Source organism: Podarcis tiliguerta, assembly GCF_965153285.1.
Source record: "Podarcis tiliguerta genome assembly, chromosome: 6".
NCBI lineage: Eukaryota > Metazoa > Chordata > Lepidosauria > Squamata > Lacertidae > Podarcis > Podarcis tiliguerta.
This window is the reverse complement of record NC_139539.1, coordinates 29,096-49,515: the sequence shown is the minus strand read 5'-3', so window position 1 is coordinate 49,515 and position 20,420 is coordinate 29,096. Positions and strand designations below refer to the sequence as shown.

The 20,420-nt window shown below is 56.4% G+C and overlaps 3 protein-coding genes across 4 annotated transcripts; 2 read left to right on the top strand and 1 right to left on the bottom strand.

Moving 5' to 3' along the window:
• Window positions 1-88: 88 nt before the first annotated feature.
• MCM7 (minichromosome maintenance complex component 7) lies at window positions 89-7,634 on the top strand. 2 transcript variants are annotated; one of them, XM_083447373.1, is made up of 15 exons: window positions 89-250; window positions 335-411; window positions 842-1,006; window positions 1,113-1,237; window positions 1,447-1,627; window positions 1,736-1,873; window positions 2,981-3,130; window positions 3,215-3,329; window positions 4,068-4,199; window positions 4,387-4,470; window positions 5,195-5,588; window positions 5,686-5,769; window positions 5,899-6,067; window positions 7,108-7,217; window positions 7,313-7,634. In XM_083447373.1, exons 1-15 carry the CDS (start codon window positions 208-210, stop codon window positions 7,518-7,520), a joined length of 2,175 nt encoding a protein of 724 aa, XP_083303499.1. In that variant the 5' UTR covers window positions 89-207; the 3' UTR covers window positions 7,521-7,634. The 2 variants fall into 2 exon arrangements, with proteins under 2 accessions (XP_083303499.1, XP_083303498.1); XM_083447372.1 differs by having other exon boundaries at window positions 93-250; window positions 1,110-1,237.
• A 219-nt stretch (window positions 7,635-7,853) lies between these two features.
• On the bottom strand, window positions 7,854-11,343 carry COPS6 (COP9 signalosome subunit 6). Its single transcript, XM_083447610.1, has 10 exons — window positions 10,883-11,343; window positions 10,659-10,775; window positions 10,241-10,372; window positions 9,732-9,820; window positions 9,523-9,585; window positions 9,365-9,412; window positions 8,982-9,096; window positions 8,695-8,787; window positions 8,478-8,578; window positions 7,854-8,031 (listed from the first exon to the last, which is right to left on the bottom strand). The coding sequence occupies exons 1-10, from the start codon at window positions 10,962-10,964 to the stop codon at window positions 7,891-7,893; spliced, it is 981 nt and encodes a 326-aa protein (XP_083303736.1). The 5' UTR covers window positions 10,965-11,343; the 3' UTR covers window positions 7,854-7,890.
• A 2,641-nt stretch (window positions 11,344-13,984) lies between these two features.
• On the top strand, window positions 13,985-19,968 carry LOC310680641 (lysophosphatidic acid receptor 6-like). The gene is made up of 2 exons (XM_083447577.1): window positions 13,985-14,912; window positions 16,189-19,968. Exons 1-2 carry the CDS (start codon window positions 14,898-14,900, stop codon window positions 17,284-17,286), a joined length of 1,113 nt encoding a protein of 370 aa, XP_083303703.1. The 5' UTR covers window positions 13,985-14,897; the 3' UTR covers window positions 17,287-19,968.
• Window positions 19,969-20,420: the final 452 nt, after the last annotated feature.

The window sequence follows — 20,420 nt, the reverse complement described above, 5'->3', positions numbered from 1 at the left end:
GGAAGGGGAAAGTCGGTGGGCGGGACTTCTGAACGTGGGGACTGATTGGGTGATATGGAGGGAGGAGGCGGGCGTTCCTTCCCGTGCGGGGATTGGGCTTCCTGACCGGGAGGAGGTGAGGAGGGCGGCCATAGGTGGAATTGGCGCCACTTCTCGCGTCACTCAGTTCCGTGGCGGGAAAAAGGAGAAGGAAGCGAAGCGGCCAAGATGGCGGGAAAAGGCGGAGGTTGCGACTACGCGGAGGAGGCCGGTGAGCGCAGGGGCGGCGGGCGGGAGGGAGGGCGCGGGCGGGCGGGCGGGCGGAGCCGAGCTGACCGTGTCTCTCTCTCCGCAGCGAGGGCTTCGGCGTTCCTGGAGGGCTTCTACCGGCAGAGCGAGGCGGGGAAGGAGTTCCCTTACGTGGAGCAGCTGGTGAGGCGGGCGGGCGGCGGAGCGTGTGCAGAGTGCGGGGCGGGGGCGGCGGAGCGTGTGCAGAGTGCGGGGCGGGGGCGGCGGAGCGTGTGCCGAGTGCGGGGCGGGGGCGGCGGAGCGTGTGCAGAGTGCGGGGCGGGGGCGGCGGAGCGTGTGCCGAGTGCGGGGTGGGGGCGGCGGAGCGTGTGCAGAGTGCGGGGCGGGGGCGGCGGAGCGTGTGCCGAGTGCGGGGCGGGGGCGGCGGAGCGTGTGCAGAGTGCGGGGCGGGGGCGGCGGAGCGTGTGCCGAGTGCGGGGTGGGGGCGGCGGAGCGTGTGCAGAGTGCGGGGCGGGGGCGGCGGAGCGTGTGCAGAGTGCGGGGCGGGGGCCCCTCCTCGCCCCTCCGCCGCCGCCGCGCTCACGCCCTTCCCTCCCTGGCTCCTTCCCGGCAGCGGCGGGTGGCGCAGCGGGATCAGGTGGCGCTGCGCGTGGATCTGGACGACGTGGCCGAGGAGGACCCGGCGCTGGTGGACTCGGTGTGCGAGAACGCGAAGCGCTACGAGAAGGTCTTCGCCGATGCCGTCGCGGAGCTGCTGCCCCGGTACCGGCAGCGGGAGGTGAGCCTCGGCCCCCCTCCCCGCTCCCTTCGCCAGGCTGCGGCCTTCCTGCCGCGGGGAGTTCCCCTGGTGAGCGCCGCCTTGCCTCTCTCCTCTCGCCCAGCAGGTCGCCCACAAGGATGCGCTGGACGTCTACATCGAGCACCGGCTGCTGCTGGAGGGGCGCGGACGGGAGCCGGGCCAGCCCCACGACCCCCAGAACCAGTTCCCACCAGAGCTCATGCGCCGCTTGTGAGTGCCGCCCCCTTTGGCCAGGCCTGGCCGGGAATCCTGCTGCCTCTGCAGCCGCCCCTGCAAGCAGAGGGGCATTTGCTGAGTTTGCTGAGGAGGGCAGAGGATGGGAGTGTCCTTTTCCCCACCTCCATCTACCTCCAGATGTTGCTGCAAGGCCTCATGGCCCACCGTGGTCTCACTCTGTCTCTCTCTGCCCTGTTTCATAGTGAGCTGTACTTCAAGGCACCATCGAGCACCAAGACCCAGGTGATCCGGGAGGTGAAGGCTGATGCCATTGGGAAGCTTGTGGCCATCCGGGGCATTGTCACCCGCGTCTCTGAGGTGAAGCCTCGCATGGTGGTGGCCACCTACAGCTGTGACCAGTGTGGTGCAGAGACCTATCAGCCGGTGAGGAGACAGTCTTCCGGTGGGAAAGGGAAATGCACAAGGGGGTGATACCCCAGCCGAGGCTCCTTGTACCTGACCCCCCTTCCTTCTCCTCTTGCCTCCTCCCAGATACAGGCCCCCAACTTCACCCCTCTGCTGATGTGCCCCAGCCGGGAGTGCCAGACCAACCAAGCTGGTGGCCGACTCTACCTGCAGAGCCGTGGCTCCAAGTTCATCAAGTACCAGGAGCTGAAGATCCAGGAACATGTGAGCCTCTGTGTGTTTCTGTCAAAACAATGGGCCCCTCTGCTGCTGTAGCCATTCCAGGGGTGGGGTGGAGAGCCAGTATCTAGCTGCTCAGCCACCAGTGGAAGCAGCGTGGGCCAGTGGTTGCAGAGAGCATGTTTCACAGGCAAAAGGTCCCCAGCATCTCAAGGCAAAGGTTGTTGGGTTAGTATGACGGGGAAAGGCACAATTTTACTTTAAGTGTTTCTGTCTTCCTCCTCAACTCCCAAAGTATTTTAGAGTGGCTTACGATAAAAGAGTAAAAGGCAATGTTAGTTGGGTGGTTAACATGCAGAACTGGTCATTGTGCACATTCACTGGACCCCCTGGAGAGTGTATACATAATCTAGCTATAAGGAAGGAATTCTGCACATTTCCCAGTCAATGTGCACCTGTCAACTGGCCCAAAGTGGTTCTAGTTCTTGGGCCCCAAGGAAGGGCGTCTTTTGGAGCAGCCCTGATTGGCTGCCTCCTTCACAGCAGGTGGGCCTGTCCCTTCCCTCAAGGAGGCACTCACCACTTGTGGAGGCTGAGCCACTCCATGTCCACATCCATGGGGCACAGCAAGTGACATTCAGACATAACCCAAGACTGGATGCTACACTGGAAACATCAAGCACCCCAAAGCAATTTGCTTAACAAGACACAAGCAAGGGAGGAGCTGCTTTCCTGTCATCTCTGCCGCAGAGCAGGCTTGACAGTGGGCTAGATCCTGCAGGGGCCAGTGTGGTGGCTGTGCAGCTGCTGCCTCTACAAGCACCTCCAGGTGGGGGGCAGGGACTCTTTGCAGTCTCTGGGTGTGTGGTGGGGAGGTCTTGGGCAGGTGCTGGGGTCAGAGTAGGCAGTGCTGTTCTGGGCTAGGGCAGGTGGGTGGGTGATTGGATGTTCATAAACCTCCAAGGAAGGTGATGGGCTCTCTTCATTGAATGTTTTTCAACAGAGGTTGGGCGGCCAGGGATTCTTTATGTATGATCCCTGCTTTGCAGGGGATTGGAGCAGATGGCCTGTCTGGTGCCGGGGCAGAGGGTCTGGGTGCACTGGAAGGGCGAGGAGGGGCCCTGCTCTCACCTCCCCCTCCCTCCCTCATAGAGCGACCAGGTGCCAGTGGGGAACCTACCGCGTTCCATCAGCGTCAGCGTGCAAGGGGAGAATACGCGCCTTGTGCAGCCAGGGGACCACGTCAGCATTACTGGCATCTTCCTCCCTGTGCGGCAGATGGGATTCCGGCAGGTCCTGCAGGTGGGAGAGCAGTAGGTCAAGCTGGGAGGGGTCCGGGGGTGGTGCTGGGGCTCTGGACTGAGCACATGTCTTGCTGCATTGTAGGGCCTTCTGTCTGACACATACCTGGAGGCCCACCACATCGTCTGCATGAGCAAGAGCGAGCAGGAGGAGCTGGGTGGAGGAGGCCTCACGGAGGAGGAGCTGCGTCAGATCACAGGTGAGGGGCGGCTTCATCCTCCCTGCCCCTCTCGCCCCATGGGGCTTGGAAAGGGCTTCCGGGAAGCTGGTTGTGGTGTGGAAGTGGTGCTCTGGCCTGCCTTGTATAGTCTGGTTCCAAGATGCTTTGGGCAAAATCCCTTCTCAGAAGAGGTGCCTCAGAGCTGGCAGCGAAACAGAGAAAGCAGCTGCCTTATACTGAGTTAGACCCAGGGTATAAGGCAGAGAGTCTGTCCCAGCCCTACCTGGCGATGCTGTTGGCAGGGATTGAACGGGGAAGTTTCTGCATGGCCCTTGGGCAATGACTGTCCAGGAAGAGAACTTTGGGGTCATGGCAGAGATCTCGCCCAAAGTGCTGCCTCCTTGTTCCTGGCCGAAGTGAAGCCAGTCTTGGCTTGCTGGCCCCTCCTGTAGGCGTCTCCTCCTCTCAGCTGCCTCAGCTGGAATCTAAATTGTAACCACCTCTTTCACACCCTGATTTGGAGAGTTTCTCTGGAGGTCGGCTGGCTTCTGTCAGGGATGTGCTTCTGTCCCTCAAGCAAGATTACTGGCAAACTCCCTTGTGCAGGGGGTGGGGCATCTGTCCGTCACCATCCCACGCAGTGCCTCCCAGCCCCTTCCTGCCCCCAGGATCCTGAATTGCCCAAGGGGCTGGTGTGGTCTGGTTGGGTGCCTGGAAGGTGCAGGGCAGGGGCCCCTGCCCCTCACTCACATCTCCCTTCTGCTGATTCCCTTGCAGAGGAGGATTTCTATGACAAGCTGGCGGCCTCCATCGCCCCCGAGATCTATGGCCATGAGGATGTCAAAAAGGCCCTCCTCCTCCTGCTGGTGGGGGGCGTGGACCAGAACCCCCGGGGCATGAAGATTCGGGGTAAGGCCCCCATGGCTGCAAGCAGCTGCTCTCCTGCGCCTCCTTTCTCCCTCTTCTGCCATCTCTGCTCTGGGGCCTTTTCTGTAAAGTGCTGCCTTTGCTCTCAAGGGTGGGGCGATGTTTTCTCCAGAGGCCAGAGGCACCCCTGGATAATGTGCCCTCTTCTTCCCACTCCCGGACCTTGTAGGGAACATCAACATCTGCCTCATGGGGGACCCTGGTGTGGCCAAGTCCCAGCTGCTGTCATACATCACGCGCCTGGCGCCACGCAGTGAGTACCACTTCAGGGTCCACTGACTGGGATACTGCATGGGACTGAGCCTGGGACCTTCTTCCTGCAAGGCAGATGCTCTGTCCCTGAGCAGCGCCTGTCTGGCTGATGTTGCAGCTGCTTAGTTGACTCCCTCTGGAAGTTACCCAGCTCCCGCTAAGGAGACCTACAGGCTGCCACGGTGGGGGGAGCAGGGAACCTGAGGTCTCCGCTTCAGAAGAAGCTGCTTGGGGGTGGGCAGAGGGGTCTGCCCAGGGTCTTCCTTCCCACGGCTCTCAGCCAGATGGGCAGGTGTCTATGGAAAGGTAGTGCTGCTTAGGCCCTGAAGGCACACCAGAGCAGCCCCTGGTCTCAGAGGCCACTTCCACCCCCTGGGCTCCTTGCTTTCAGCTTCCTGCCATGTGTGTGTGTTGGGGGAGAGTGCACAAGGCTTTCTCTGTGGTGGTCCCCTTGCCCCAAAAAGGCCTCGCCTCTGAGGTGCATCTCGCCATAATACTGATTTCGTTTTGTCAGTTGGACAAGACACCCCTTTTGCTCAGGTTTTGGGGGAGGGCCGAGGCTTATGAGGCCCATGGATTTTTTGTGCAGCCGGGGGCTTTGTGTCACCCAGTCCTTGAAGCTTAGCTCTGAGGGTGGATGTTTCCTGCCCTGAGCCCAGGAGCGTTGGGTGAGGGCGGAGGAGAGCTGTTTTAGTGATGGGCCCCACTTCCGTCCCGTTCTCCAGGCCAGTACACCACGGGGCGTGGCTCCTCTGGGGTAGGGCTGACAGCTGCTGTGCTGCGTGACCCACTGACGGGGGAGCTGACCCTGGAGGGGGGCGCGCTGGTGCTGGCTGACCAAGGCGTCTGCTGCATCGACGAGTTTGACAAGATGCTGGAAGCAGACCGGACGGCCATCCATGAGGTGATGGAGCAGCAGACCCTCTCCATTGCCAAGGCTGGCATCCTGACCACGCTGAACGCCCGCTGCGCCATCCTGGCGGCTGCCAACCCCACCTATGGCCGCTACAACCCCAAGCGCAGCCTGGAGCAGAACATCCAGCTCCCGGCTGCCCTCCTCTCCCGCTTCGACTTGCTGTGGCTCATCCAGGACCGGCCGGACCGTGACAACGACCTCCGGTGAGCAGGGGCCACAGGCGCTGCAGATGAGGCCCTTCTCCTCCCTCCTCCCCCCCCCCCAGTTGCTGCTTTTTCTAAATGGTTGCCTGTTTTTCAGTCTTGCACAGCACATCACCTACGTGCACCAGCACAACCGCCAGCCCCCCTGCCAGTTCCAGGAGCTTGACATGGGCCTCATGAGGTGAGGGGGAAGGGCTTTCCAGTCCCAGGGGCCATTCAGTGGCTGGGCCACTGCGCATGGTGTAGGGAGGGTGGCACCCATGCAGCGGAGGCCTTGGGTCAGGGCTCGTCTCCTTGCGTCTCCTGCCAGGCGGTACATTGCCATGTGCAAGCAGAAGCAGCCAGCGGTGCCTGAGGCTCTGGCAGACTACATCACGGCCGCTTATGTGGAGATGCGGAAGGAGGCCTTGTCCAACAAGGACACCACCTACACTTCGGCCCGCACCTTGCTGGGGATCCTGCGCCTGGCCACTGCCCTGGTGAGTAGAGCGCAACAACAACAATAATAATAATAATAAATTTTTATTTATATCTAGCCCTTCCCAGCCGAAGCCGGGCTCAGATCGGCTAACAACATTAAAATGATACAACATTCTAAAATCATTTCATTATAAAATCAATTCAAATCAGATTAATGGCAACCATTGGGCTAGAGTTCTGTGAGGATTGCCAAAGGAGGGGGTCAGGCTGTGCCCTGGCCAAAGGCCTGGTGGAACAGCTCTGTCTTGCAGGCCCTGCAGAAAGATGTCAAGTCCCGCAGGGCCCTAGTCTCTTGTGACAGAGCGTTCCAAGAGTCCTGCAGCAGCTGACCAAGCCAGAAGGAGCCACCGTAGCCCCATGTCTGGGAGCCCAGCTGGCTGCCTTTTCTGGGAAGCCCATCAGAGCCTCAGGGCAGCAGTTCTCCCCACTCACAGTTGCCAACAGCTGCTACCCAGCTCTGATGGTGGAGGTGGAATATAGCCATTGCAGCTAGTGGCTGCCAGTAGCCTTTTGCTCCCCCCTGGTTGTCTCATCCTCTTCTAAAACCATCTGAGCCAGAGGCCACCAGCACTGCATCTGTCTGCTCTAATTCTTCCAATGTTCAGCTCTCTCCACCCCCACCCCAAAATAAAATAATTAATTGTAGTTCTGTCATATCTAGTTTCCTCCCAGCAACTGTAGTTGTAGTCTCCATGCTGTCCTCTGGCCAATACTTCAGAGGGAAGCAGGTTAATCCATCCTAGGCCACCTGCTCCACCTTCTCACATCTAGAAATTTGTGTGGATACAGCAGAAATTGCAGTGGGCCAAACATCTTTTTAGAATACTTTGCTTTCCTATTTTTCTTTTTTTTAATCCTAAGAAGCCCGCTTAGAGTTGACCCCTGCAATTCTGGTGCCTGCACTGAAAGGGTTTCAATGCAGCGGCAGGACCTTGGAGGGCATCGCTTGGTGGTTTGGAGCAGGAAGGGAACTGTTTCTTCTGTGTGGTGGTAGAGGGACCGTGGGTGAGCCGGCTGACATTGTGGGGCTCCTCTTTAGGCTCGTCTGCGGCGTGTGGACTTGGTTGAGAAGGAGGATGTGAATGAAGCCATGCGCCTCATGGAGATGTCCAAAGATTCCCTTCTGGCAGACAAGGGGCAGACAAGCAGGTATTGTATTGTCATAACCTCATGCTGTGGAGTGGGGGCATCAGACTTCTCTTGGGCTACTGGATTGACCTTCCCCCTCCCCCCTCCTACTGCAGGACTCAGCGCCCCTCTGAACTGATCTTTGCAGCCATCAGGGAATTGGTTCCGGCTGGGGGACCTCGCTCTGTGCACCTAGCAGCAGCTGAGCAGCGCTGCGTCTCCAAGGGCTTCACTCCTGCCCAGTTCCAGGCTGCGCTCTCGGAGTATGAGGAGCTCAATGTCTGGCAGGTGAACCAGAAAAAGACCCGCCTCACTTTTGTCTGAGCCCTGCTAGCCTGCAGGTCTTGGTGCCTGCTCTCTCCCACCTTGGCTTGGGTGTCTCCTGCTATCGCTTTTATTAAGACTGGCATTTTCCCCCAATAAAGCAATTAATTTGTATATCTTGTGATCTAAATAATGCCAATCAATGGCTGAATGCTGACTCCTACCAGCTCTCTGCTTCCAGGGCTCTTTCTGCCTGGGGGTGGGGGGCGGGATGGGCAGCCCGCTCAAGGTTGCAATGTCCATTGAGGAGGAGAAGCAAGGGGGTGTTGTAAGACCTCCTACACACACTACCACCCCAAAGAGGCCAAAGACATGAACCACACACAAAGTGTCTGCCGTCAAAACTGCTTTATTAGAAAGAGCCAACATCTCAAAAGAAGAGCCCCCGCATTCGCCGGCCAATGCCCTGGCGGTCATATAGAATGTTAAACTTGTTCACAAACTGGTTCATGGTGTTGCAGGTCTTGGTGATGGTGCCAAGGTATGTCATGAGGCCCACGTCATTGCATTGCTGAGAGGGAGACAAAAGGAGGCCGGCTGATCACAGAGGGGACAACCTGTGTCCTGCAGAGCTCCTGGAAGCACTCCTTCCTCCCACCTTCCCATGCACCAGAGCTCTTCTCCAGCTGCCCTCAGATCAGGCTGTTGCAAGCTTTGCCATAACCTTAGCATTGGAAGAGACACTGAGGATCATCTAGTCTAACCCCTTGCAATGCCAGAAAAGCTCAAGTTGGCAGGTGCATTTCCAACCTTTTCCTTTTGTGGAGGTCTCTGTGAGATGCAGGAACCCCCCAGGCCAGAGGGAAGCACTTTAGCCGGGGAAGTAGAAGCAAATGGCAACATTCCTGCTCCATCCCTACCCCCCATTAACAAGGGATTCCTCTCCCCCTCTCCAGTTTGACATGTCTTCCCACACTCGGCAAGAAGCAGACAGGTTTTCCTTGCCAGGACACTCACATCATAGAAATCTGTTTTGAACTTGTCAGTGCTCAGCACAGGCAGGCAGTGGCAAAGAGCATAGGCCTCGCGCAAGATCTCGTGGTTGAAGGGCACCTCCCCTGGCGAGGGTGGGAAAAGAAGCAACAGGTTAGAGAGGAGGCTGAGGTGCTTCCCACCTGCAGGAAAGAGGAACAGAGACAAAGGTGGACACTGTTGCTTCACCCACAGCCCTCACCTGCTTCCGAGGCTTTAACATACTCCAAGATGAGCTTGACACGGCTGTGAAGCATCTTTATGGCACTGTGCTGGGCAATGAGATGCTCGGCCACTACAGTGACAAGTGGGGGAGGGGGAAGAGTCAGGGGGAAGCCGCCTGAAAATAGCCCTAACACCTCTCTCCCCTGAGGCATGAAGCAGACCCGGAACAGCTTCCACCATCCTCTCTCATGGGAGACCTTGCAGCTCCAGCCCAAAGTTAGCACTAACTGGCTAACAGCCCCACTGCCCATTGCCCCCCCTTGCCTGTGGAGTTCTCGCCGCTGCCCGTCGCTGTCATCCGTGCCACATGATCAACCCCAATGCGCTCGGCCTCCTCTGTGGCCAGAGTGTACATCAGTTCAGCAAACAGCATTGTAGCCTTGATAGAAAGGGGGAAAGAGACAATAAGGCCGCAGATAGGCCTCTCCCCCTGCACAGGCAGCAAGCGGGGCTCCTTCCAAAGGTGACTGGCTCTCCTTCCTTGGAGATTTTTAAGCAGAGGTTGGATGACGAGGGATCCTTTAGCTGTGACTCCTGCACTGGGGATCTCTCCTCCCATACAGGAAAGATGGCCCGCTTCTACCCAAGTCCTTGCAATACATGCCTTTCTAAAAAGAGTGAGATGGCGCAAGAGTGGTGGGTATTACCTCTCCATTGATGATGTCAATCACCGACTCGAAGACACTGACAGGCAACTGAGAGAGAGAGGGAGAGAGAGAGAGAGAGAGTGTGCACAGCAGCTCACTCAGATGTCCCTTGGTGCAGCTGTCTGAGGTTTCAGTCATGGAAGGGAGAAGGTACTCACATCCGTGTGTTTTGTCATGGGGTTCAGCTTGAGGAAGAGGGGGCTCTCAATGATCTCACACACCTGAGGAAAAAATGAAGGTGCTATCAGGAGCGGCAGAAGTCCGGGCCTCTGTCCCTTGGCAATGTGAAACCGGAGGGCTGCTCAGAGGCCTCTGCCCACCCATCCCACAGCCAGCAGGCAGCAAAGGGGCTGGGGGCAAGGCTCACCTGCTTATGGACATGGATGTCAGACTGGTCTGGGGGGCCGCCTGTTGTGTACCAGCCTAGGAACTCCAAATCTTTGAAGACTTGTTTAACTGCAGGACAGTGGAAGAAAAACAGCTATCACAACATATAGTGACACTGGTCAACTACGATGGCTGCAAGAAGGCATTAAACTAAGTTATGGAGGATAAGACTATTGCTTGTGAATATGACAACGGATCTGTATTACCTTTACTATTGGAGGCAGAATTCTTCTGAGTACCATTTGCCAGGAATCACCCCGGGGAGAGGGAGGAGTGCAGCTGCACCGGGGTCCTGATTGCCAGCTCCTGGGGGGGGGGGCGGTGCCTCTAGTTTACCACTGTGCATAAAGAGTGCTGGGCTCTGTGGGCCCCTCGGCCCCCTGCTACCAGCCAGGCTGCTCTGAGAGACCCTCTTTGGCTCATGCCTGTCCTGCGAGTTGCCCCCGCCAGCCCCCCTCGTCCTCCTGGCAGGCCCAATTGCCGACTCACACTGTTCCTCCTTGGTATAGTAATACTCCTTGTCGATGACCACGTTCTCCCCCACCGTGTGCGAGAGCAGCTCGAAGGAGTTCATCACCTCGATGTTGCGCCCCTCCTGGCGGCCGATCAGGGCCCCGATTACTGCGGGAGGCAGAGGGGGGAGTCAGGGCGGCTCCTCCCAGCAGCCCCAGCGAGGGCGGCTTGTGCTCCAGGACGACGCGAGTTTTGCCAGAGATTGGGGGGGGGGGGCTCTCTCCGCTCCCTTCCCGGAAGCCTTGGCAAGGCGGGCGGCCTGAGGTTGCAGAAGATGCATTCGCGGCCCCCGGCCGCCGGGCTCGGTCCCTTCGCTCCGGGGTCCCGCAGGAGGCCGCCCCTTCCCGGCTCGCAGGCAAAAGCCCACCGGGTGCAGCTCCCCCCCCCCGCTCACCTTGGACGGGGCGCCCCTCCTGCGAGCGCATCCGGATCCAGTGGTCGCTGATGTTGAGGATGACGAGCGGGTGCAGCGCCACCGACACGCTCCCCGTCACGCCCGACGCCATCACCGCTGCGGAGACCGAGGGAGTCGTGAGGACGGAGGGAGGCCCCGAGGGCGCCGCCGCCGCTCTTTCCCGCCGCCCCAGCCAGGCCCCGCCCGCCGCCTCCCGGGCTTACCCGCCGCGTCCACCTCCATGCCGGCCCCGTTGCTGCTCCCGGCCGGGCAAGAACCGCCGCCGCCGCTGGGAGCAGCCGCCATCTTGGCTGCGTATGTCCCGTCGCGCTCTCCGTAGAGCAATCTCCCCGACGGACGAAGGGCGCATGAGCGTCGGGAGTGAGGCCAAAGAGATACGAAGAAGGTAGAGGGATCCCGAGGTGGAACTTCCGGGCTCTTCTCAAAGCGGCTCGGCGAAGAAGGCGACTGCGCAGCTGCGAGGGGGGAGAGGGGGCAGGGCGGTCCCCGGCTGCCCTTGCTGCGGGTGGCGCAGGCGGAGCAGCTGCCGTCCCAGCACCGCGGAGATTTTCATTTGTTGTCCGCCTAGAAAGACCCTTATGCCCCTCCCCGCCCGCGATCTTTTTTCTGGGGTCCCACGGGCAGCGGGGTGGGGGCCGCCGGGCTGGAGCTGGAGCTACGCGCGGTCCCGTCCCCCCCCCCCCCCGTAATAATTCCACATCTGAAATACCGTGTCCAGCTCTGGACGCCACAGTTTAAGATATTAAGGATATTGACAAGCCAGAAGGTGTGCAGAAGATGATCAAAGGTCTGGGAAACCAAGCCTTATGAGGAATAGTTGAAGAAGCTGGCGATGTTTAGCCTGGAAAAAAGGAAACTGAGATGAGCTATGCGAGCCATCTTCAAATACCTCAAGGGCAGGGAAGATGGAGAAGCTTATTTTCTGCTGCTCTGGAGGGCAGGACTCGAACCCATGCCTTCTAGTTATAAGAAAGAGATTCAGACAACATCAGGAAGAGCCTTCTGACAATAAGAGCTGTTCGACAGTGGAACTGTCTCCCTCGAGACGTGGTGAACTCTCCTACCTTGGAGGCTTTTAAACAGATGGCCATTCTCTGGTGAATGCTTTAGTAGATATTCTTGCATTGCAGGGGGTGGACTAGATGACCCTTGGGGTTCCTTCCACCTCGACAATTCTATGAGTCTAACTTGTGCTCTGTGTTTCTATGGATGTTCCTAAAGTTGCAGTCTTGTAGGTGTCAGGCAAAACCTAGTCCGGCATTCTAACAACTACAAAATCTTGGCTTTTAAGCAGGCATTTAAGCTTCAGTGTTAGGTTCAGTACAGTACTGTACTTTTCGATTTCATTTCCTCTCCGCTGCTTTCTTTTCTCGCTCTCGCTCTCTGTACCCATACACGCACTTAGGTATGTGCACAAAGCGAACAAATATTCCTGCAAACTGTGGATCACCATTCAAGCACCTGATAAAGTGGAATATAATCCACGAAAGTTTCTGTCACAAGACAGTGGCAAATCCTCGTGTCGTGGTGCCCCAGGACTCCTCTTTATGTGGGAGGGAGGATGGGGAACCTCTGCCTCTCCGAGTTCCTCTTTCTCGACAGCTGCGTCTGCTCTGGCGAGCGGGAAGAGGGGGCTGCCCCAGCCCGACTAAAACCTCAGTTCCTCCTCCTGGCTGGACGGAAAGGGGAATTCGCCCTCCAGGGCCAGCTCAGCAGGCGGGGAGGGAGCTGATTCAGCGAAGCTGGAGGGAGGCGCCCGTGTTGCTTTTAGCTGCCTCCTCCGGCGCCGGCAGCTGCTTTGGGGCGCGCCGGTCTCAGCAAACAGCGCCTTGCGCAACTCGGGCATTCCCGCCTCAAGAGCGGCCGTGGGGAGCGGCATCTGCCGTGTGTTGCTAAGGAGCGCCCAGAGTGGCGGGCAGGGAGGCGCCTTCAGCATTCACAAGTGCAGACCAGCTCACGTGTATAGGGGGAGAGCAGGTGCCTGGGAGCGCCTCTCTCTTTTAGGAATCATAGCATCATAGAAACTGTAGAGTTGAAAGGAATCTTGAGGTAACGTTACCAGATTTTTTTCAAAGAATCCGGGGACACTTTTTTTTTAAAAGAGAAAAGAAGTTATTAAAAATATTTTAAAATATATATTAAGAAGTAATATCTTCTCTTCTGTGGTCTCCTCTGTCGCGTGGCCTTCCTCTAGGCCCCAGCCTGCTCTCTTGGAGCGCTAGCCGCCGTGGAGTAGGCTCAGGTCAGGCCTGGGCTCGGCCAAGTGTCCTTGCCCAGGGCTCTCCTACCTCTCTCAGTGGCAGCGGTGGCAGTGGCGCGGCAAGGTCGGGGTTCCCCTCTTTTTTTCTCCTTCCTCTTTCTCGCTCTTCCTTCTCCCTGTGTCAGCTCCGGGGTTTTGCCGGAGTGCCACTGGGCGGGTGGCCGGGCACTATCGCTCCTGGCTCGATTGGGGGGGGGGGTCAGCGGTTCCCCCAGTTGACTCGCCGGGCGTCCCGGTTCTCCCTTGGCAGGGACAGCAGCAGTGGCAGTCTCAGCAGCCTGGAGCCAGCCTAGTAGCGCAGTTGGTTCTGGCTGGCTTCAGGGGCTGCTCGCTGCTGTGGTGCCGGCTATTTTGCCTTGCTGGAAGTCCCCATATGATGTGTCTGGAGACAAATTTGTAAATCTGGGGACTGTCCCTGGGAAATGGGGACATCTGTTAACCATATCCCGAGGGCCATCTAAACACATCAGTCATAAGGACATCAGAAGAGGCCGGCGACTGCATCAGGCCAAAAGGCCCATCTAGCCCAGCATCCGGTTCTCCTCCCATCCAGAGGCCTGCATGGAAAGCCCGCAAGCAAGATTAGAGCGCACCAGCCACTTGCCCCACTCTCGATCCCCAGCAACTGGGGTCCAGAAGCATTGCTGCCTCAAATTGTGGAGGCAGAGCTTAGGCATTGTGGCTAGCAGCTATAATAGTCTTAGCCTCCATGGTTTTCTCCAACATTCTTTTAAAGCCCATTTCTGACTTTTGGGGGAGCGAGTTCCATCGCTTGACTTTGAGCTGCGTGAAGAAGGACTTTAGATTATTTGTCCTGAATCTCCCAACAATCAGCTTCATTGGACGGATGCCCCTGTATTCCAGGGTCACGAGACAGGGAGAAAAACTTTCCTCTTTCCACTTTCTCCATGCCTGGGCGTAGCCAAGGAGAGCCCCCCCCCCATTCCTCAAATATTATTGAAAAGCATTACCCGAGGTTCTCTCCCCCCAGCAGAAGCCTGCCCCCCCCCCAATCAAAAGCCTGGCTATGCCCATGTCTCCATGTCATGCATAGTTTTATAAACTTCTGTCCTGTCGCCTCTTACTTGAATGTTCTTTAAACTAAAAAATCCCTATGCGGAGCTGGCGAAACTAACAGCAAAATCAAGAAAGCAACATGAGGGACTAGTCATGAAGAATGGAAGCCCTTTTGGAAATATCTGAAAAAATAAGCAGATGAAATCGCGAGCAGGATTTGAAATATGAGCAGCGATTGACGATTGATAATATACGAAATACGTTTTAGCAGAAATGTTTATTAGAATGCGTTATGTAAATGGGATGGGATTAAGAACAGCATGGAGGGAACGGCGGGAAGTCAAAGTTTAAAGAGAAATGTAAAACAAATTTGGAATCTTGAATATATGTATACTGTATAAAGTTTAATTTAAAAAACTGACTTCAAAAAACTAAAAAGTCCCAGACGCTGCAACCTTTCTTCATAGGGAAGCCTTCTCCTCCACTTTATCATTTTGGTGGCCCTTTTCTGACCATTTTCCAACTATGCAATACAGTATCCTTTCTGAGGTAAGCCGACCGGCACTGCACACAGCATTCCAGAAGCGGTGACACCATATATTGGTACAAGGACATGATAGCAGCAGTTTTATTTTCACTAAGTTCTTCACCTTCCAGAGACATACAAACACAACATAAACCGCAGAATCAATAGCAGTTATGGGGCTTCTCCCCCCATGCAGGGAACAGGGAAGGGGCTGGCGAGAGACGTGGCTTGTAGTTTTTCCCCAGCCGGAGACGCCGGAGGGCGGGGGGAGGAAGTGGGTCCGAGGCGAACCTTCCCGGAATGTGCCTGGAGGGGTTGAGGTTGCGCAAGGGGGCCTAGAGTTGCCGGGTAGCAGCAGCAGCAGCAGCAGTCGCCGCAGCCGCAGGGTAGGGCAGGCAGGCGGACAGAGACCCACATGGAGGTCCTGGAGGTAGGAGGCAGTGGGACTGGGGGCGTCGGTTGCTTGGCTGTGAGCCAAGATGAGGCAGGGAGACGGCGGCAGGACTCGTTTGGCCCCGACGGCAGGACTCCTGGGTCCCGTGGGGAGGAAGGAGTCAACTCTGCTCCTGGGGCTTGGGGGAGGGCGGCGGAGACGGCTTTCTAGGAAGCGAGAACCTCCCGGAGGGTCATCAGCACCCTGGACAGCCGGGAGTGGGGAAGAAAGGCAGTCCCACCCCGTCGACGGCCAGCGCTCCCTCCCACCTGCCCACCTCTCGCCCCCTCCCCGCCTCCTTTCCAAGGGGCTCAGCCATAGCCCCAGGGAGGAAAAGCTCCACCAGCCTCCGCGGAGGGACTGCCTGTGAGCCCCGAGAGAGAGAGAGCGTCCTCTGCAGGAAGAAGACCACGGCCTTCCCCCCCCCCCCCCAGTCTCAACTGGGCGAAATGCGGAGATGTCAGGATTTGAGGCTTCCTTTAAGTAGGGACAATCTAGGACAGAAGAGCCGCCAACCAGATACCCCAAAAGAAAACCTCCAAGCCGGATTCAGGCACAAGAGCATTCTCCTCTCTTGCGCTTTCCGGGAACTGGTATTCGGAAGCATTATTGCCTCAAGCCATTTAGGTAGAACATAGCCATCATGGCCAAGCAGCCATTGATAGAGCATCTCCAAGCACCGCAGAATCCTAAGAAAGGGGTTCAGGTTAAAAAGGAGAGTCAAGATTGGATAAACAAAGAGCCATCTAAAAGAGGGGAAAGTAGGTTGCAGCAGGCAAAATTTCAGGTCACCACCACCCCAGTGCACTACAAAAACAAAAGGAAAGAGCACTCTCTGCTGGCTCCCCGCAGCTGAAGGTTTTTCCAGATTGACGGCTACATTAGACAGACAGGGGACAAGAGGCGGTTGCTCTCTGGGTGGCTCCTTGCTTCGGAGCTGCTCAGTAGACAGTGGCTATAGGGTGGGTGGGAGAAGTGTTAGCCTAGGAGAGGGAGAAACACGCGGTAGCTGCGGAACAAGCACCGCGAACAGGGCGCCGAGTGCATGTTTGGCCTTTTCAATGTGTTGAGGGAGTGGGAGATTCTTGGTTTGTTTTTGTTCTAATTTTTATTATGTATTTTGTGTTTTTTATATTTCATTTTTATTTTGTGAACCGCCCTGAGCAATACGGATGAAGGGTGAATGAATAAATAAATAAATAAATAAATAAATAAATAAATAGATATAGATAGATAGCTAGATAGATAGATGGTTTTCTTTCGTTTTTTCCAGCGGCCGCCGAAGAACCTCTCAGTGCCGCTTTCTGGTGGCTCCGCGTGGAACAGCAGCAACAGCACCTCCGGCTGCTTGGAGAGCGCCGACTTCCAGTACCTGCTCTTCCCCGTGGTCTACAGCCTGGTCTTCGCCTTGGGCCTGGTGGGGAACCTCTTCGTCCTGGGCTACTTCTTCCGCACCAAGTCCGCCACGGAGCCCGCCAACGTCTTTCTGGTGAACCTGGCCGCCATCGACCTGCTCTTCGTGCTAACGCTGCCCTTCCGCATTGCCTACCACGCGCTGCGCAACGACTGGGTCTTCGGCGAGGCGCTGTGCAAGGTCACCGGCTGCCTCTTCTTCGCCAACCTGTACGGCAGCTCCCTCTTCCTGGCCTGCATCTGCCTGGAGCGCTACGTGGCCGTTGTGCACCCGCTGCGCCACCTCCGGCTCCGGCAGCTGCGCTACCGGGTGGCGGCCGCCGTCGGGGTGTGGGCGGTGCTAGTCGCCGCCGTCCTGTACCTGGCGCTCCGCGGCCCGCTGACCAGCCGCTTCCCCGACGGCCGCACCGCTTGCCTGGAGAACTTCTCCTCGAGCTCCTGGCGGGGGCGCATCTCCTCCGTCAGCCTCTTCGCCGCTGCCGTGGGCTTCCTGCTGCCGCTCTTCCTCATCGGCATCTGCTACCCGCTCATTGCCTGGCGGCTGCTGGCCACTCCGGGGATGCAGCCCGGCTCACGAGCGGTGCGGCGCAAGGCGCTGCGCACGGTGCTGGTGGTGCTGGGCGTCTTCCTGGTCTGCTTCGCGCCGTATCACCTGGTGCAAGTGGTGCACACGTTGGGTCGCGCCGGCGTGCTGGGCGGCTGCCCGCTCATTCGCGCCACCTACGTGGCCCGCCGGCTCACCATGGCTCTCACCAGCCTCAACGCCTGCCTCGACCCGCTCGTCTACTACTTCGCCGCCGAGCGCTTTGCCTGGCAGCCCGGCTGGTGGAAATGCTGCTGCTGCTGCCGCCGGCTAGAAACCGCCCAGCCGTCCCTGCTGAGACTGCGCGGGCTTGTGGCCAGTAAGCAGGGATCCTCCTCGTGGGGAGAAAGCTGCGCTCCCGGCACGGCGCAGTGAGCTCTCCAGCAGATCGCTGATCGACGGAGGTGCGCGCGCCTGCCTCCTCGGGCATTCTGGCTGCGCATTCGTGTGAGCGAAGGAGTTCCTCAGCCTTAGACAAGCGTCCAGCATATTGAGGACCAGTTAAACTGCCCTGGAGGAGGTTCCTTCGCCCTCTTCACGTTAAAGTGCTCGTTTACACACCCACAGCCCGTTCGTCGCAAGGACCGTTTAAGAGATGGGAATTTGGAAGGCAGAGAGAGAGAGACTTCCCCTCCCTTGAAGGGGTTTCTAGAGCTGCTGCTGCTGCGGGTGTTGGGGCTTCGCAGTTGGGATCTCTTCTGAAGTCTTTGTGGCAGGCAGACTTTAACAAGACGCAGGTACTCCCTGCTTTCTACAAACCCATTAGAGCAAAGGTAGGCCACAGCCAGGCAGAAGAAGGGGAAGAGAGCATCTTTTGCACGCAGAGGGGCCCAGCTTCAATTCCTGACGTCTCCAGGAAGGGTGGAGAGAGACCGTAGGCTGAAATCTGGAGTGCTGCTGCCAGTCAGTGCAGAGAGCAATGAGCCAGATGGTCTGTCTCCAAATAAGGCAACCTTCTATCTTGCTAATGGATCGAAAAAAGGAGGAGTGCTGTATGGGCCTATGTACCCCTTTGCCTCACACCTTCCTCAACATCTGAGGCAACCATTCTGCACACACACACACACACACACACACACACACACAATTGTTATGTCTGAATGGCCAAGTTTCCCAGGGAACATCCCAGCAGCCCTCATTGCCACTTGTCTGTGAGTGCAGGGGTAATAAGTGGATGACAGAGCCTCATCTTGGCCAGCAAAGTGGGTGGGTGCTTCTAGGGAACAGTGTTAGTGTCAGAGTAATGCAGTTCAGGCAAGACACAGTATTCACATATTGCAAAGAAGATGGGGAGAGGGTTACAACATACAATATAGGTTGCTATAGGCATTGATTCTATAGCCCAAATCTCTGTTTTTATTCTAGAGCCTTTCCATCACAATACCAAAACAACAACTAGCTAAACGACAAAATATGTTAAATAACTTTATTTTGCTGGGGGGGGGGCAGAGTAAGTGACAACACATTCTACTGAGCAAGGAGCATGTTGGTCTGGGAATCCCAAACCTGAAACTGTATTACAAGGCATTTTGGTTGAGACATGTTATACAGATCATTAGAAATGCAAAAGACCTTCCTTTGAGTTCAGCTTGATTCACCATCAAGGCATCAAGGCATTATTGCTTCCGAACCCATCAAGGTCATTGATTTCCTCCGCTCTAGTGGTATGGGGGGAAATGGAATGCAGGCCTATCCCTGGCTCCCTTCCAAAATTGTATTGTGCAGATAAATACAAACAATGTGACAGATGGACTAGCAATAGTCTAAGGTACATAAAATATTTATTTGCTAGAGGAAGACCCACAAGAAGCCTACAGGTGTGGGATAAATGGCAATATATTCCTATCATTTGGTTTCAGCATTGCATTGGAGGGTCTGTAGTTCTGTGATGACTGGGCTGCACATGTGGTGGGACTGCCCATCAGCAAAAGAATTTTGGGAAACATTTCCCAAGAGTTGGAGAAACTACCACCTCCCCCCTTTTTTTGTTCTTGTTAGATCTTTAACCTAATAAATCATAACAAGCTAGCATTATAATTTGGTGGTGGAAGCTGGTTGGGGGCAAGACACTCCTAAAATGTCTAAATTTAGTAAAGGGTTAGCATTTAAGCAAACCCCCATAATTCCTGAATTTAGTAAATTGCCTAGGGGATAAGTCATTTAAGAAACAAAGACAGAGTGATGGCCCATCAATGAAAACAATCAACCAGGGAAGCCCTGCTCTGAGTTTTGGGTATTTACATAGGCATAGCCAAGATCACTGACCAATCATGTTGGTTCTGCCCCCACCCCCACCCCGAAGAAAAATCCTGCCCTCCCCTGACAAAAATCCTGACTTTGCCTATGGTAGTTGTTTAGTTGTTTAGTCATTTAGTCATGTCCGACTCTTCGTGGCCCCATGGGCCGGAGCATGCCAGGCACTCCTGTTTTCCACTGCCTCCCGCAGTTTCGTCAAACTCATGCTGGTAGCTTCGAGGGGTTGTGAGCGGGAGTGGTCTCCCGTGGGGGGGGGTATCCTTGCTCCTGATTGCTTCTGCTGCCAAGGCCAAGCCTCCCAGCCGACCAACAGGGTGGGCTGGTGGGCGGGGCTAAATGCGTTTAAACAGCCGCTGCAACCTTCTTTTATCAGTCTGTCCCTGCTTTCTTCGGATCATGTGTGGTTGGCAGACATCATCCGAAGTATTAAGAATTGGTTGCACCTGTGAGGGTATTGGCGGCGAGCCTTTTGGCTCGGGTGGCGGTTAGGCATTGGAATATGTGTGCTGTGTTGGAGTATTGGGTATGCGCCATCATCTACCTCTCCTCTTTTGGGTATTCCATTAAGGATGCCCTGCTAGTGGCTAGGGCCATGGCACGACCCCCGGTGACATCATGGGGGAGCTTCCAGTTGTATTTGCATCAACAAGCTCCTCCCATTGGTTGTTAACCCTGATATGACTCCTGGCTGTGTGGGGTGGAGTCTTGCATTGCTGTTTCATCCAGTGCCTAAGCCAATACTACTCACATGCTGTAACCAATAAAAGTTGTGGCCTAATTTCGCCCATTAACCTAAAATAAGGTGTCTGTGTGTCTTATTATCATCCTATGTGGGTGGAGGGTCCTTGACTCACAACACTGCCCAACCATCTCACCCTCTGTCATCCCCTTCTCCTTGTGCCCGCAGTCTTTCCCAACATCAAGGTCTTTCTCAGGGAGTCTTCTCTTCTCATGAGGGGGCCAAAGTATTGGAGCCTCAGCTTCAGGATCTGTCCTTCCAGTGAGCACTCAGGGCTCATTTCCTTCAGAATGGATAGGTTCTTTGCCTATGGTAAAGGTAAAGGTAAAGGTAAAGGTACCCCTGTCCGACTCTAGGGTTGTGCACTCATCTCACTTAAGAGGCCGGGAGCCAGCGCTGTCCGAAGACACTTCCAGGTCATGTGGCCAGCGTGACGAAGCTGCGGCTGGTGAGCCAGCACCAGCGCCGCACATGGAAACGCCGTTTACCTTCCTGCCGAAGCGGTACCTATTTA